The sequence below is a fragment of the Eumetopias jubatus genome, unplaced genomic scaffold (assembly GCF_037043125.1).
Source record: "Eumetopias jubatus isolate StellerSeaLion01/CBP00866 unplaced genomic scaffold, mEumJub1_p1.0 scaffold_9, whole genome shotgun sequence".
In the NCBI taxonomy this organism is placed as follows: domain Eukaryota; kingdom Metazoa; phylum Chordata; class Mammalia; order Carnivora; family Otariidae; genus Eumetopias; species Eumetopias jubatus.
Window position 1 is genome coordinate 117,249,723 of NW_028274815.1, and position 15,200 is coordinate 117,264,922.

The 15,200-nt window shown below is 47.8% G+C and overlaps 1 protein-coding gene across 1 annotated transcript in view; it reads left to right on the top strand.

Moving 5' to 3' along the window:
• The first annotated feature begins 5,900 nt into the window (after window positions 1-5,900).
• The window catches only part of CEP250 (centrosomal protein 250), a 37,913-nt gene continuing 28,613 nt past the window's right edge, over window positions 5,901-15,200 (top strand). Inside the window, exons 1-10 of the mRNA XM_088026760.1 lie at window positions 5,901-6,777; window positions 7,241-7,297; window positions 8,243-8,325; window positions 8,556-8,721; window positions 9,441-9,547; window positions 9,776-10,027; window positions 11,584-11,680; window positions 13,430-13,531; window positions 14,065-14,226; window positions 14,788-14,966. Coding sequence (XP_087882886.1) covers window positions 6,592-6,777; window positions 7,241-7,297; window positions 8,243-8,325; window positions 8,556-8,721; window positions 9,441-9,547; window positions 9,776-10,027; window positions 11,584-11,680; window positions 13,430-13,531; window positions 14,065-14,226; window positions 14,788-14,966 — 1,391 coding nt within the window. The 5' untranslated portion in view covers window positions 5,901-6,591. The remainder of the gene's footprint in view (window positions 6,778-7,240; window positions 7,298-8,242; window positions 8,326-8,555; window positions 8,722-9,440; window positions 9,548-9,775; window positions 10,028-11,583; window positions 11,681-13,429; window positions 13,532-14,064; window positions 14,227-14,787; window positions 14,967-15,200) is intronic.

Genomic DNA, 15,200 nt, shown 5'->3' on the forward strand with positions numbered 1-15,200 from the left:
CATCGGGGCTCCTTGCTTGGGATTCTCTCTCCCACTCCCTCTGCCCCTCCCGCTCTTGCTCTCTCTCTCTCTCAAAATAAATAAATCTTTAAAAAAAAAAGGAATCTAGGAGCAATTTAGCTGGGTGTTTATGGCTTAGGATCTGTCGGGAGATGGTAGTCAGGTTGATGGCTGTTCTACTCCCAGGATGTTTCCTTACTGCTGGGCCTTTCCATGGAGCTGTCTGAGTGTCCTCAGGACATGGTGAAGAGAGAGAGAGAGGCCATAGTGCCTTTTATGAACTTTTCTTGGAAGTCATTTCTACTTTATTCAGCTTCATTAACTTTATTCCAGTTCCTACTCAAGGAGAGAGAATAGGCTGTGCCTCTTGAAGGAAGAAATATCAAAGAATTTGTGGGCGTACCTTAAAGCCACCACACCAGGCAAGAGAAAGTGGGTTGGCTCAGGATGGTGGCCCAGCGGGGGGGGGGGGGGGGGTTGAAAAAATAATGGGATCTGGTAGAGCCAACAGGATTTGCTGATAGATTGGTTACAGGTTGTGGGACAATGGAGTAAATATGACCATAGGCTTTGGGCTTGAGCAGCCAGAAGGATGGAATTGCCATATACTGAAACGGGGAAGATTGGAGGAGCAGAAGTTCATTTTTGGACAGGTTAACTTTGAGGTGCTTGTTAGACAGCCGCGTGGAGAAGTTAAATAGGTGTCTGGACTTAGTCTAGGAGTGTGAAGTTCCAGAGGGAAGCGTGGCCTGGAGACCTAACACGGGGAGTCATGGGTGTTTAGGTGCTATTTTAAGTCATGAAACTGGATGAGGTTGCCCCGGAAAATGAATGTAGATGGAGGAGAGGCCGGAAGCCTGAGCCCCGGGGCCTCCAACCTTGTTGGGGAGATGAGAAACCAGCAAAGGAGACTAAAGGAAGAGGCCAGAGAGGTGGGAGAAGAAAAGGGAGAGGCCCCACACGGGAGATTTATGGAAGGGGCCGCAAGCTATTTTTTTTTTTTTTGGTTCCCAAGAACCAAAAAAAAGAATTCATATAAAATATTCCAGATAAATCAGTTTTAATCTTCATCTTCCTCCTCTCCCTCATCCTGGTTCATCTGGAAGTAACACAATCAATCACATAGATTATTCCCCTTCAAATATTTTGTGGTGGGATATTTCAAATACCTTTTGGAAAAAGGCTCCTCAGAAGTTACAATAATCTTGCGCTTGGTTACCCTCCACGGAGATTCCCAGCTTTTCCATTCACTTTGATTCTCCCTTGAAGAAATGGCTCAAAATTGGCAGCATCCATGATTTCATCTTCTACAAGTTGAGTAAACCTCAGAACTCGCTTTTTTTTTTTTCTGCAACCCCCCCACGAGCGTTTTCACGGGTGCCATGGTGTAGTGGAGGCAGAATACATGCTAATTTTTTGTGTGTGGAATGAGAAACAGAAATTGTCTCTGCAGACAAACATACATAGTTTCTTTGCTCAGGAAGTAAAAAGTGTTGTGCCCTCAAGCATTTTCCCTTTTTTGCTGTAAGTGACAGATTCTATTTCATGATACTAGTCCCATCCCAGTCCTTGCAGTATATACACCTCCAAGTCTAGGTGGTGTTGCTTCTATTTTATTTTATTTTATTTTATTTTTTATTTTTTTATTTTTTTTTAAGTCTCATGCGTTTGTGTTTTTTTTTTAAGATTTTATTTATTTATTTGACAGAGAGAGAGAGACAGCACAAGTAGGCAGAGTGGCAGGCAGAGGGAGAGGGAGAAGCAGGCTCTCCGCCGAGCAGGGAGCTGGACGTGGGGCTTGATCCCAGGACCCCGGGATCATGACCTGAGCCGAAGGCAGCCACTTAACCGACTGAGCCACCCAGCCGCCCCTTTATTTTATTTTTTAAAGATTTTGTTTATTTGACAGAGAGAGACACAGCGAGAGAGGGAACACAAGCAAGGGGAGCGGCAGGCAGAGGGAGGGCGGGGAGCCCGATGCGGGGCTCGATCCCAGGACCCTGGGATCACGACCTGAGCCGAAGGCAGACACCTAACAACTGAGCCACACAGGCGCCCCAGTGTTGCTTCTATTTTAAACTTTATTTAAATACTCCTTTTGGAGTATTTCCAAATACTAAACTAATTTAGTAAGGGGAACTAAACATAACGTATATCACTCTTCTGTTAGGTTCCACCCTAGGTTCAGAGGTTACTGCTCCTTCCCATCTGGTTCTTAGCAAAAGGAGGCCAGTCTTGCTCATGTCTGTATCATGGTGGCAGACTGCCAGGAACTGAGCTCCAATTCATAAGCATTTATGGGATAAGTTAATACATAAAAGAAGTGAATCGTTTTCCTTTTTCTGTCTATTCAGTGCTTTACAGTTTACAGAACATGCTGACATCCATTATCTCACGTGAATGCGATCCATGCTGTTACCATTTGCCAACTACTGACCTTTTCCTTTGCTGGGGGGACACTGAAATCTACCTTTCTTTTGGCGCTCTGCTAGTTTGTTCTCTGGGAGATCTGACAGAGTGTTAATAAAAAACAGTGCTGAAGTGAATCTGGAGGAAACTCAAAACTAAATCTCAATTTCAGAATGCTTTTGATGTCATTTTTCTCTGTGCGTTCCCTCTTTTTCTTCTAGTTTTAATGAACTTAAGTTTTATGGGGATTTTTTTTGTTTTGTTTTGATCGTAAAACGCTTCAAATCATTTTTAAGATAAACTATTTTTAGGACAATATTAGATTTATAGAAAAATTGCATAATACAGAGAGTTCCCATATGCCCTACACCCCATTTCCCCTATTAGTAATATCTTACATTTGTATGGTACATTTGCTACAATTTCAAATCATTTTTTGAGGTAAATGGAGCATATAAATAAAACATGAACAAAATGAAGTTACTGCATTTCTGGAGGCCTCAGTTTCCTTATCTGTAAAATGGGAGGATTGGACTAAATTTTTAAATAGCTCTAAAATTTTTAAGTTATCTGAAGTAAAATAATCATATAATTCTAATATAATTCCACTTCTTGACTGGAATATTACTATCACCTTCCCAAATAATGTATACATGTTAACACCGGCCTTTTTTTAAAAAAGATTATTTATTTGAGAGAGCACACATGCACAAGCAGGGGGAAGGGCAGAGGGAGAGGGAGAGAGGAAGCCGACTCTGTGCTGAGTGCAGAGCCCAACGCGGGGCTCGATCTCACAACCCGTGAGATCATGACCTGAGCTGAAACCGAGAGTCGGACACTTAACTGACTGAGCCACACAGTCACACCTCCATGTTAACAGCGGCCCTAGCCTCATCCTAAGAGATGGTTTAGTATGAGAATTCTGGGGACTGTGGCAGAGCTGCCTGTGGAGGTAGTAGGTTGAACTATATGAAATTACCATTTTTGTAGGTTAAAAAATGGGCAAATATTGGCAATTTTGTATGGTTCAATCAAACATTGGGGGGTAGGAACTCCAAGGAGGGAGAGGGAGCCCTTGGCACCTCTGAGACTCCCAGTGCATGCAAAAGCCCAGCGCCAGCCCTCACGGTATCAGGAGAGAAAGGGCCCATCAGGTCCCCTGAAGCAGCTCAGAGCTACTTTTGCTGCCGGCAGTGTTGGCAGCAAGAGTGGTTTCCCAGCAGGGTTGTGCCTCCTTCGCAGGCAGAGACTGAGCCAGCATTTCTCAGAGCCACGGTGAGCTGGTTGACACAGCCGTGGTGGAAAGGAAGGGCAGAAAAGGAGGATCTTTGGAGTGTGGGGGAAGACTGCATTCACCCGGGTCAGAGGCTAGGAGGAGGCAGCCTGGGGTATTGGTGCCACCCTACTCCTGCTGCTTTTTGCACTTTCCTTATGCGCTACTACAGGCTCTTCTGTTGTCCAGGAGGTAATGTAAATTAGTAAACGGAGTTTTCCTCCATAACTCTTACAAGAAAAGCAACAGCACAAGTGCAATGATAAATGACAACTAAAATCTGCTATCAGTGTGAGGGAGAGAATGGGAGGGGGCGGGTGGGGAGGTGAGGGCAGGGGGAGACCAGTGAACCAGAGAGCATATGCCCTCTCTAAGGGGGCAAACACTTCACAGAGTGGTGGTTTTTGCAGCTGGTTGTTGCCTTGTAGGAATGCGGGTCACGGGTCACTGGGTATTCTGATTTTCCAAAGGAGTCAGAAATAAGAATTTTTTTTTTTAAAGATTTATTTATTTATTTATTTGAGAGAGAAAGTGCGCGTGCACAAGTGGGAGGGGCAGGGAAAGGGAGAGAGAATCCAAAGTGGACTCCGAGCTGCGTGCAGAGCTGGACTCGGGGCTCAATCCCACAACCCTGAGATCTTGACCTGAGCTGAAACCAAGAGTCAGCCCCTCAACCGTCTGTGCTACCCAGGCACCCCCAGAAATAAGAATTTCTGTACACTTGATCTTAGCCAAAAGGCCGAGAAGCGATGAGAAATAAGAATTTTTGTATGCATTCTCCCAGTGGTAAATGTTTGTACCTAATTTGAATTCTTTTTTTTTTTTAAGATTTTATTTATTTATTTGTTTGACAGAGAGAGAAGACAGTGAGAGAGGGAACACAAGCAGGGGGAGTGGAGGGGGAGAAGCAGGCTTCCCACTGAGCAAGGAGCTCGACGCAGGGCTCGATCCCAGACCCCTGGATCATGACCTGAGCCGAAGGCAGATGCTTAACCTAACCCTAACCCTAACCCTAACTCTAACTGAGCCACCCAGGCACCCCCCTAATTTGAATTCTTAAAAGCTTGACATGGGCCACATAATGGTTGAAAAGAACCAGCAGGCCTCATTTGTAACCTCTGCTAAGGGTTTAGATCTGCCTGGAGTGAGGCCCACATGCATTTCTTCAACGTACTAATGACCGAAATGAATTAGACAGCTTCTGCTTTTGAGGAATTCACAGATCAGTAGAAAAGATAAACAATAATGATAAAATGTAATATAGTCATTAGGCTCTCTCTATTATATACACAGTTATACATATAAATATCACATAGATATGATATATATATGTGTAATGTCATGTATGTAGCTATAAAAGTGATCAACTCTTCCTGGGTACATCTGGGATGACATGATAGGAGGTGGCATTTGAGCCAGGATGTAGGAAGTCAACAGTTTGGTGCATTAAAGGAATTTGGGGCCCCTGAAACTCCCACTGTATATGCAAATGTTAGATTTGCATTTGCTGTATATACTACTTTCTTCAGATGTTCACACTGATGGGCTGCTGGCTGGACCAAGAGGGCAGCTCTAATATTCTATTATCTTGATAGGTAATTGGGAAAACAAATATTCCTTAACCCTTCTGGTGGGTGTCTCATGTTTCAGGGTTAATAAAATAAGAACTCTAACCTACCCACCTCCTCCCAGGTTATCATGTATTTTAGAGGCCTCAGAAACTCAGAGGTCACGTGGCTGGAAGCCCTCATCTTTGGAGGAGGGCCTGAAAGGGCAATGGTATGTCCGAGATCCCAGAGCCCATTAGAGGCAGAGCTTGAATTGGCACCCCAGACTCTTCCTGACCACCATGCCTCCCCCTCTACTATGTCTCTCCCAAGCTCTCTGCTTAGGCTGGTGTCCCTCCCTCTCCGTCTCCCCTCTGCCCCTGTGGGTGGTGCGTTGCCCTGTTTTCGCCCAGTTTGCTATCCTACTGAAGCTGATTCCTTCCCCTGCGCACCCCCCACACACACCCCCCCTCTCTTAATGGGTCCCGGGCCTGAAATACCTGCTACTCTGTTTCTTCGTCAGAGAGTCAGACTTGCTTGTATTCAAATCCCTAATCGACAGAATGCCAACTATACGAACTTGGACAACTTGTTTAACCTTTTAAATTTCTTAACTGAGGTTTAACCTTTGTAAGCTTCGGTTTCTTCATCCAGGTACAAAGAGTTATAATATTACCTACGCTGAAGTGTGATAGGAAGGCATTGGAAGGTTCCAAGATTCTTGTGATGACAAAATGACCTCGTACGGGTAAAGCACTTAACTGTGACTGACCTGTAGACATACTTGACAAGGATTAACTGTGGTGATGATGATTCACACAGTTCAAAGACCACCGGATTGGGTTAAATGCCCTTCCACTGTTTTCCCTTACTATCCTGTAATGTCTCTGTTATGATTACACAGACTACATTGTGTTGTGATTGTGTCTTTCTCCCCTACTAGATTAGAAATGCCTTCAGTGATTCCTTCCACAGATGATTAGGCACTGTGCCAGGCACCAAGGGTAGGTGGTAAACCAGTCACTCTTGGTCTAGTGCAGAGTTCCAGAAGGCGTGCCAGAAAACACTGGTCCCTTAGCACCCCCCCCTTAGAGATTAGGGTCCATGTTAGTATTTTAAAGGCTCTGATGGGTCCTGTAGTAAAGGAACCCATTTACTTTGCCCAACCCCAGCTTTGCCAGACCTAGTGAGTATTTGATGAGTAAATTTGAATCACTTACACATTCCTTTCAGCTCTTCTGTGTGCTTTGGTCCCCAGCTCAAGAGGAGGCCCAAGTGGCACAGCAATGATTAGAGACCTTACTGGGAGTGAGCAGCCTCTGGCTGGATAGGGGCCTGTGGGCTTACCTGTCTGGTGCTCCCATGGAGACGGGAGGCCCTGAGTTGAACAGTATGAAGCCCCACACACTGCAGCTGGTGCTGGAGGAGCAAGTACTGGCGCTACAGCAACAGATGGCGGAGAACCAAGCAGCCTCCTGGCGGAAGCTGAAGAGCTCCCAGGAGGCCCAGCAGAGGCAAGCAAGCCTCGTGAGGAAGCTGCAGGCCAAGGTGAGGCAGCGGCCTTTGCAGGGAGGCAGAGAACACGGCCGAGCGCTAGGTGCTGAGTGGGATAAGGGTTCCAGGAGACAGAGCCTTGTGGTGGGAATGCCCCTAAACAGCCCCTCCTGTGATGCTCACGACTACTCCGTGAGAGATCTGTCCTGTTGCTTTTAAAGATGGCAGTCACAAGGGCTAAATGAGTTGTCTGTGTTTGCTCTCCTCAGCTAGAGCTAGGACCTGGCCCTGTATTTTCTGGTTCCAAAGCCTCTAATCTTACCTCTCCAATACCACAGGCATAGAGAGAGTATTATTAACCGACCAAATCGAAACGACAAGATGTTATGGCCTTACCCCACTGTTATCACCCAGACTCTGTTCACAGCAGGTTTGCCCCAAATCCTCCCAGGCCTTTGGTTTGGGGCTGTGTGTACCAGCCATGACCGTCACCCACACCCTGCTCTGTTTGCTTCAGGTGTTGCAGTACCGGAGCTGGTGCCAAGAGCTGGAGAAGCAGCTGGAAGCCACCGGGGTGAGTGAGGCTGTTTTGTGTTCCCCGGAGTCCTCAGTGACTATACCTGTAAGGAAGGCCTTGTTTGCTGACTGAGGGAGGTTGGGGTATGATAAGGCCATGTTTGGTGGAAGCCTCTCTCTCTTCAGCCCCTGGGAGCTTTATCACACAGATACTTTCATTGGATTGGCTATTCCAGGCCTGTCAAGATGCCAACCCTTGGCTCTCTGAGGACAAAATGCAGCTTCAAGAGATTTAATCAGACTGGAAAGGATGTGGAATCAGAGGAAAGAAATGCATTTTTCCTCCAGAAGGTGTCACTGTTTATCTGTCTTAGATGTGGGCCTTAGCAGGCCTAAACATGTCTGTGGCAGAGGATTTAGTTGTGCCGTTGGCTGGGTAGAACTGGCTTTGGAAAACACATTGCCTTTGTTCCAGCTCCCTCTCGGCACCTTCTCAACGTTACCCTCAGAAAAGTTCTCTCAAAGGAAGGGAAGAACCAAAACTTACTGAGCACCATTCTGTGTAGGCCAGGCACCGTTAGGCATTGTCGTATATAATGACATAACTCAATCTATGAGGCAACTTTCTGAAAGGAACGGTGTCTCCTTCATTTTGTAGTGAAGACTTTGTGGCTCAGAGAAGTTGAATAACTTCCTGAGGTCCAAAATGTAGTGTCGTAGAACTCAAGGCCGTTAGTGAAAGCTCTATCTTAGGCTTCTTGGGTTGAAAGCTCTTTTCACTACCCAACGCCATCTTTCAGGAGATGTGTCCAGTTTTGGAGAAGGGGATGCAGTGGATTTAACTTCAGGATGGAGTGATTGAGAAAAGAGGCATACTGCTAACAGCTAACACAGGCGAGGAGGAATAAAAAGATAGCAGGCGGCTGCAGAAGGGGGCATCAGGGGACTGGTCTGAATGGTGTTCTCCTTGGAGGTAAATAAGGCTTGTTTCTGTCTGGCGAAGGGACCAACCCCTCAGAGGTGGGAAAGCGTGGAGGATCCGAACCTGGAGCAGCTGTTGGTCCGATTGGAGGAGGAGCAACAGAGGTGATCAACCCCAAGTTCTCTGGCAGGGGCGATTCTGGTGGCCTGTGGGTCGAGAAGGCGGAGGGGGCACCTACGCCCTGAGCACTAACAGGGCTCAAACCACAGACCTCAGCCTTAGCCCTCCAATTCCTGGCAATGGAAAATTCCAGTGTTTGTCATCTTACTCCAAGAGGTCCAATGGTAGGATTAAGCCTTTATTTTGCACTTGCTCCTGCCCCTCCCCAGTGCAGGTGTGAGAGTCTAGCAGAGGTGAACACCCAGCTTCGACTGCACATGGAAAAAGCTGACATGGTGAATAAAGCACTTCGGGAAGATGTGGAAAAACTGACAGTGGACTGGAGCCGAGCCCGGGATGAGCTAATGAGGAAGGAGAGCCAGTGGCAGATGGAGCAGGAGGTAGGAGGAACAGGAGGGCTTGCACTCTGGGGCCTGGTCCGTGCTGGAAAAGGGTACCTTCAGGACCTGGATGGAAGCTGAGCTGTGGCTAGGGTCCCTGGCTCTCCTCCCCACTCCGGCTGGTGGCTTTGCCCTGCTTTGGCTCTTATCTGACTTCTGTCCTTACCTGCCTCGTCGAGGTTTTGCTGGTAGGTGGCATGACACTCAGAGCAGCTCTGTTCCTGCCTGAGGGACTAGCTTCAGTTCTAGAAGGATCTGAAAGCGTGCTGACTCCCCTCTTCTGGAGGTCTACATATCTAGATGCTAAGGAGGTAGCTGTTGAAACTGAATGGGGAAGAAAGACCAGATACAGACCCTGGGGAGTTTTCAGATCCCAGTGCAAGGAAACAAATGTTTCCTGAGCCTTTGCTGGGCGCCAGGTACTATGCTAGTCCTCATTGTAAGTCTGTGGTAATAATGGCGGTAGCAGCTGCTGTTTATCTTTTTCTAATCAGCTCAGAGGAAGGTCATATGCCATCTCAAACCCTTTGACCTCTTGACTACCACTGCTAGCTTTATTAAATGCTTCAGTGTGACCTGAATACAGACACCTGTTCATAAGCTATCTCCCGTAAGTCCCTCCTGCCCTCCCCCGAGTAGTCAGGAGGAATCCAAGATTCCTGTGCTGGCAAAAGACAGCCCTCTGCCCTTTAATGTGACCTGGGTTTCTGAATACACAGTTCTTCAAGGGCTACCTGAAAGGGGAGCACGGTCGCCTTCTTGGTCTGTGGCGGGAGGTGGTGACCTTCCGACGTCACTTTCTGGAAATGAAGTCAGCTACTGACAGGTTAGTGTGGGGCTAAGAAGGGAGGTTTGCCCTGACCGATTCTAGACTTAGGACAGGGGGCTGCTATGGAAGCAGGGGATGGGGGTGGGGGGGTGGAAGAGTGGATGGGGAGGGATGATGTTTTTGGATTCAGATGATTTTCCGCAGACCTGCTCCTCAGGCTTCACTGGGCCTGATCTCCATGCTCCCATCCCCACTGGAGTCCGCTCTTTCCTTGCTTATACTCAGAGACCTGACGGAGCTCAAGGCTGAGCATGTGAGGCTTTCAGGGTCCCTGTTGACCTGTTGTCTGCGCTTGACTGTGGGCGCCCAGTCTCGTGAATCTGATGGGTATGGGAGACTGGATGGGAGTGAGCCAACCCAGCTGCTGCTTCTACTAACCAAGACCCAGGAACTGGAGAAGGAAGCCCATGAAAGGACCCAGGAGTTAATACAGCTGAAGAGTCAGGGCGATCTGGAGAAGGCTGAGCTGCAGGATCAGTGAGTTGGACTGGGGTCCTGGGAAGGGGTTGCTGAGGGTGTTGACTCTCATAGGGAGATAGAGCTGGTGGGGGTTGGGGGTTGTGAAGAGCGTTCCTCCCAGCAGAGGGGAAGGAGAGGTGCCAGACAGAGTCTAGTTTGGAACCCAGTGCCACATGGGGCCATGTCGCTGCCCTCTGCCCTCAGACTGTCTTGCAGCTCAGTTTCTCGCCTGTTGATTTATACAGCTATAGCTGTGACCTACGCTGTCAACACCACACTACTCCCATTCCCAGAGCAGCCAGGCTCGTCCACGCTTCCCTGCCCTGGTACATGCTGATTTAGGCTGGACGCCTCCCTCCCTTCTGCCTCCACCTTATCCTTCAAGGCGTGGTTCTGAGAAGCCTTCTCTGACCTCAGTAGGCTGTTAAATTTCTGTGCCCTGGTGTAGTCTTTTGACCTGCTTGTTACAGCATTAATCTCACTGTTTCTCTCTGATTATTTAGCTTTTTATTTTTGGTTAGTTTTTTTTTTGGATTATGACAAAATAGATTTTTTAATAATAATAGTAAGAACAGGGACCTAAGCAAAGAGCCCCACTTGAATTTCTGGGTGGGTTTGGGCTAGGGTTGTGTCACCACCTATTGGTGGTGTATGTAAATGGCAGTTTGTTTTGGGTTGAGTTGGGAAGGCACTGGGAACTTAAGGACAGAGACCATGGCTCAGTAAGCCTGTGTCTCCAGTGCTTTGCGCTTCATCTGCCGTATAGTAACATTCAATGAATGTTTGTTGAAAGATACAATGATTAAACGAATGGCCATACAGTGATGAAGGCTATTAGAGATGGTACAAAATAAAATTATTAAGACTTTGAAAAAAAAAAGAATTTTAACTCCTGAATAACATTCGTTCAAGAAATATTTATTTAGGGGCACCTGGCTGGCTCAGGAGAGCATGCAACTCTGGATCTTGGGGTCATGTGTTTGAGCCCCACACTGGGTGTAGAGATTACTTAAAAAAAAAAAATCTTAAAAAATATTTATTTAGCTACCCATATAATACCAGGCATTGAGCTCCAGGGTATAGCATTAGGTGATAGTTGTATGATGCTTTCCCTGAACTTTGAAGTCAATATCACAGAGGTTGACCATAATCTCCCCCAAATTGCCCCTCCATTTTCCTTATCAGAGACCCTTGGGCTGGAGGGACGTTGGGACTGTCCCATTTGGCAACTCTGGTATTCTTATTGGCTTCAGGGTGCTTGACTTCAAGATCAAGCGGGGCCTGGAAGGGCCTGGTCCAGGGCTTTCCTTCAGCTCTCGGGCCCCCAAACACGAGTTCCAGCCTTGAGATGTGGTAAATCCCTGCATGTGTCTGAGTGGCTTTTGACTCCTCCCCTTGCCCCCAGTTCAAGGCTATAGCATCATGTGGTATTCAGGGAGTGCAGGGGCTGGGGGTGCCCAGGGGTCTCTGGGGGGCTGCAGTGGGAGTGTCTGTTGGGGCTGGGGTGTGCTGCATAGTAGCTCTGTCCATCTCAGTGGGCCGCCCGCATGACAGTGTTGTGTTCTTCTCTTCAGGGTGACCGAGCTCTCTGCTCTGCTGACCCAGGCTCAGAAGCAAAATAAAGATTATGAGAAGATGTTAGAGGCTCTGAGAGAGACAGTGGAGATCCTGGTACATGACCCTTTGTTCTGGAAAGGAGTTGGGAGTGGGCCTATAGGTTCCTTGTCCTTTATGGACAGATGATGCAGGATACCAGTTAAATATTCCTTGAATAAAAGCAAAAAAAAAATAATTGTTGGCTGAATATGAAAATTAATTAACTCATTCATTTATTCATTGATCAGTAAATACTGTGTACCATCCCTACTGTATTCCTGGGGAAACTACCATGACGTGCGTGTGCAGTGTGCCCTCATCAGAGAGAGTGGGCCACGCGTTACGAGGCACACTGGCAAAGGATGGGGATGTGTGAGAGATTCAAAACCTAGTCCTATGGGAAACAACTGAGGAGTATGGCGACGGTCAGTCTGGAGAGAAAAGGGCTTGAGGAGGACATAATGGCTGCCATCACAGATCTGCAGGACTGACATCAGGGGAAAGAGTTGGCTTAGTTAACGTTGTCCAGCCGGCACAGGCAGTGTTGGTGACCAGCAGCTACAGGCTGCTAGAGTTTGTCTAGCAGCAAGAGCTGCCCAGTAGTTGAGCAGTCTGTCTTGTGGAAGAGTGAGGTTTGTGTCCCTGGCTTCTCATCTGCCAGAGATGTTATCAAAGGGACTCTGTAAGGTTGGACTAGTTAAAACCTCTGACTTGATTGCACATGTCCTTTCGTTTCTAAGAATTTTCAGATCTCTCTCTTTAGGCAGATCCTGAATGACCATCTACATGCAAACCTCTAGTCTTCTTATCCAAGCCGGGATCAGCAGGGACTCAAGAGTTGTTGATACCTTTTTGTTTCCTTTTGGTCAGAAATTTGCAAATTCAAATGTCCACAGTGCTCAGATAATGCCAAAGAGTGCAGTGGGTTCAATTGTAAGGATTCTGATTGTCCAGCACTGTCATAGTTTTGAGTACAGTGGAGGACACTTGATTTCAATATTAAGGAAACGATGAGGCGTCAGGGACCATGGGACCCCAAAAAATACATGTCTCCTCTGAAGGTGGCACCCACTGTTCAACCTCAGGAAATTATTGCCATGTAGGAATGGGGGCTGGTGTGGCCCATCTGTTAACTTTTTGAGAAAAGCCAGAAAGTCAGCATTTCTCAATTCATAAAATCTCTTGAAATCTCTCAATTTATAAATGTTGGTTCAAGTTTTGTGCAGGCCAAAGAAAACATTGCTGCAGGTCTGTGTCTTCAGGCCTTCACTAACAACATGATCAGAAGGAACTGAGGAAATCTTGACTCTTCAGGTTCATTGCCAGCTCTGGGGCTAGGGGTTTCTCTGATCTACCCTTAGGTCTCCAGCATTAATTTGCTGTTCGGAGACAACTGCCATCCTCCCTCCTATGATGGCTGACATTGATTATTTTCTTTGTGCCAGGCACTGTGTTCAGTAATTTACAAGCATCTTTTTCATTTAAGCCTCAACACAAACCTGTGAAGTAGTTGCTCTTAATTACTCCTTTTTTAAAGAGAAAAGCTCAAAGAAGCAGTTGCCTAAGGTTGCTAAGCTAGGACGTGATAGCGTAAGAACTCTAATCTAGGCAATCCAGTTTGGAGCTCTGATTCACTTACTCTGAGCTCTTACTCACCACATCACACTGTCCTCAGAGTCCTGAGACAACAGTAGCATTCACATGTGGTCAGGGAAAAAGTAGGGTTGACCGAAGAGACAGAATGAGATTCCGGTTGCTTTGGGGCCTGGAATGGTAGATACTTCCGTGAGTTTGGCTCACAGCTCTATCTTGTTCCCTGTTCAGGAGGCAAATCATGCAGAATTAATGGAACGTGAGGCATCTCTCAGCAGGAATGCCCAAGAGGAGAAGCTGTCTTTACAGCAGGTGATCAGGGACATAACCCAGGTACTGGTAAGCCTTCTGTCTGTGGAAACCGGGTCGTGGCTCATGCCTCCTCAGGCCTCCATGTCCTCTTAGTTGTGCCTAGATTTTCACACTTGGAGATGTTTGGGCTTAGGGTCTTTGAGGAATGAGTTCTCTGAGTGTGTCCGAAGACTGACACCCTAAGGGGTAGCTAAGCATTCACATGCCGGCCCCGCCTGCGGGGACAGGCCCTCTTCATCACTGCCACCTGCAAGTCTCAGGCCAGTGGCTGGATTCTGGTCTTTGTTACGTCAGTATCCTCTCCTTTCTTCATTTCTTCATTTATTATTACCTCAGAGAGTGCTCTAGGCTTGTTGCTAGTCCTAGGTTTGGGTGACCAAAGGTGAGGAGCTGGAGGAAGCAATCCTTTTTGCTCTCAGATACCCTCCTCCCACCCGCAAGGGAGAGGACGTGAGAAGAAAAACATCAGGTTTGTCCAGGACGTAGTGTTAATCTTCCATGTGGACTCTAGGCCTTGGTCAGTAGGGTAGCAACTCCGCTGTACTGGGTTTCAGGTCATGGTGGAAGAACGGGACAATATGGCCCAAGGCTGTGGTCAGGATTGCTCCTTGGAGTTGGACGCTAGTGGCCTCTCCTCGCAGTTTGATTCCCAGGACCCAGACAAGGCCCTTACTCTGGTGCGTTCAGTGGTGACTCGAAGACGCCAGGCTGTGCAGGTGAGGACCCCACCATTCCTCCTCAGCCACGGGTGTGGGTGTCTGAACTGATCTGTGCCCCAGGTACCCTCCTTGCCTGGACTGCCCCTTTCACTATGTTGACCAATTATGAGGTGTTGGGTCAACACTCCCAAAGTACTCATTAGAATCTCTCAGTGTCTGCCCAGTTGTGCTTGTGGCTAATGGGCACACTCTGTGTGCCCTCTGGTACGCTTCACTTTGCGTGCCATCTTCATATAGCACTACACAAAGATAGGCAACCAGAGCCCTGGGAGACCATGGGTAAGTGTCCCCGACTCTGAGGGTCCCAGCCACACTTAACCATCTCTGTGACGGCCCCTCACCGCACATCTGAAGATGATGGACCCTGCGACTCCAGGCACCACCGAAGTCCAGTAATCTCTGATCCTCTGTCTTCTCGACTGGCCACACCTCTATTCTTAGCTTACCCTTGTACCAGCCCTCAGCCCCCTCGCCCAGCCCCACTCTCAGGCTTCTGACACCCCTCCTTCACTCTGCCCTCTTGCTCACCATCTCACTTCTGTCACTCTCCCTCCACAGGACCTGAGGCAGCAGCTTTTGGGCTGTCAGGAAGCTGTGAGCTCCTTGCGGCAGCAGCATAATCAGTGGGAGGAGGAGGGCAAGGCCTTGAGACAGCGGCTGCAGAAGCTCACCGGGGAGCGTGACACTCTGGCAGGGCAGACCGTGGACCTCCAGGGAGAAGTGGAGTCTCTCAGCAAGTGAGCAGGGGGCTGTTCATCCCCCCCCTCCTCCCTGGCTCAGTCCTCATCCAGCCATTTACCCACTCCCTGTACGTTTCTGGTTGCCTAGCCCTGCCGTCCCTGACACCCAGGGCTATCTTGCTTTGTGCTCTGCTTATTCCTGCTCACTCACTTTGGGGTTTTTGTGATGATTAAAAAACAACAACAACAACAACAACAAAGCAGTTTCCTGCTCAAAAGGGAAGATGAGAT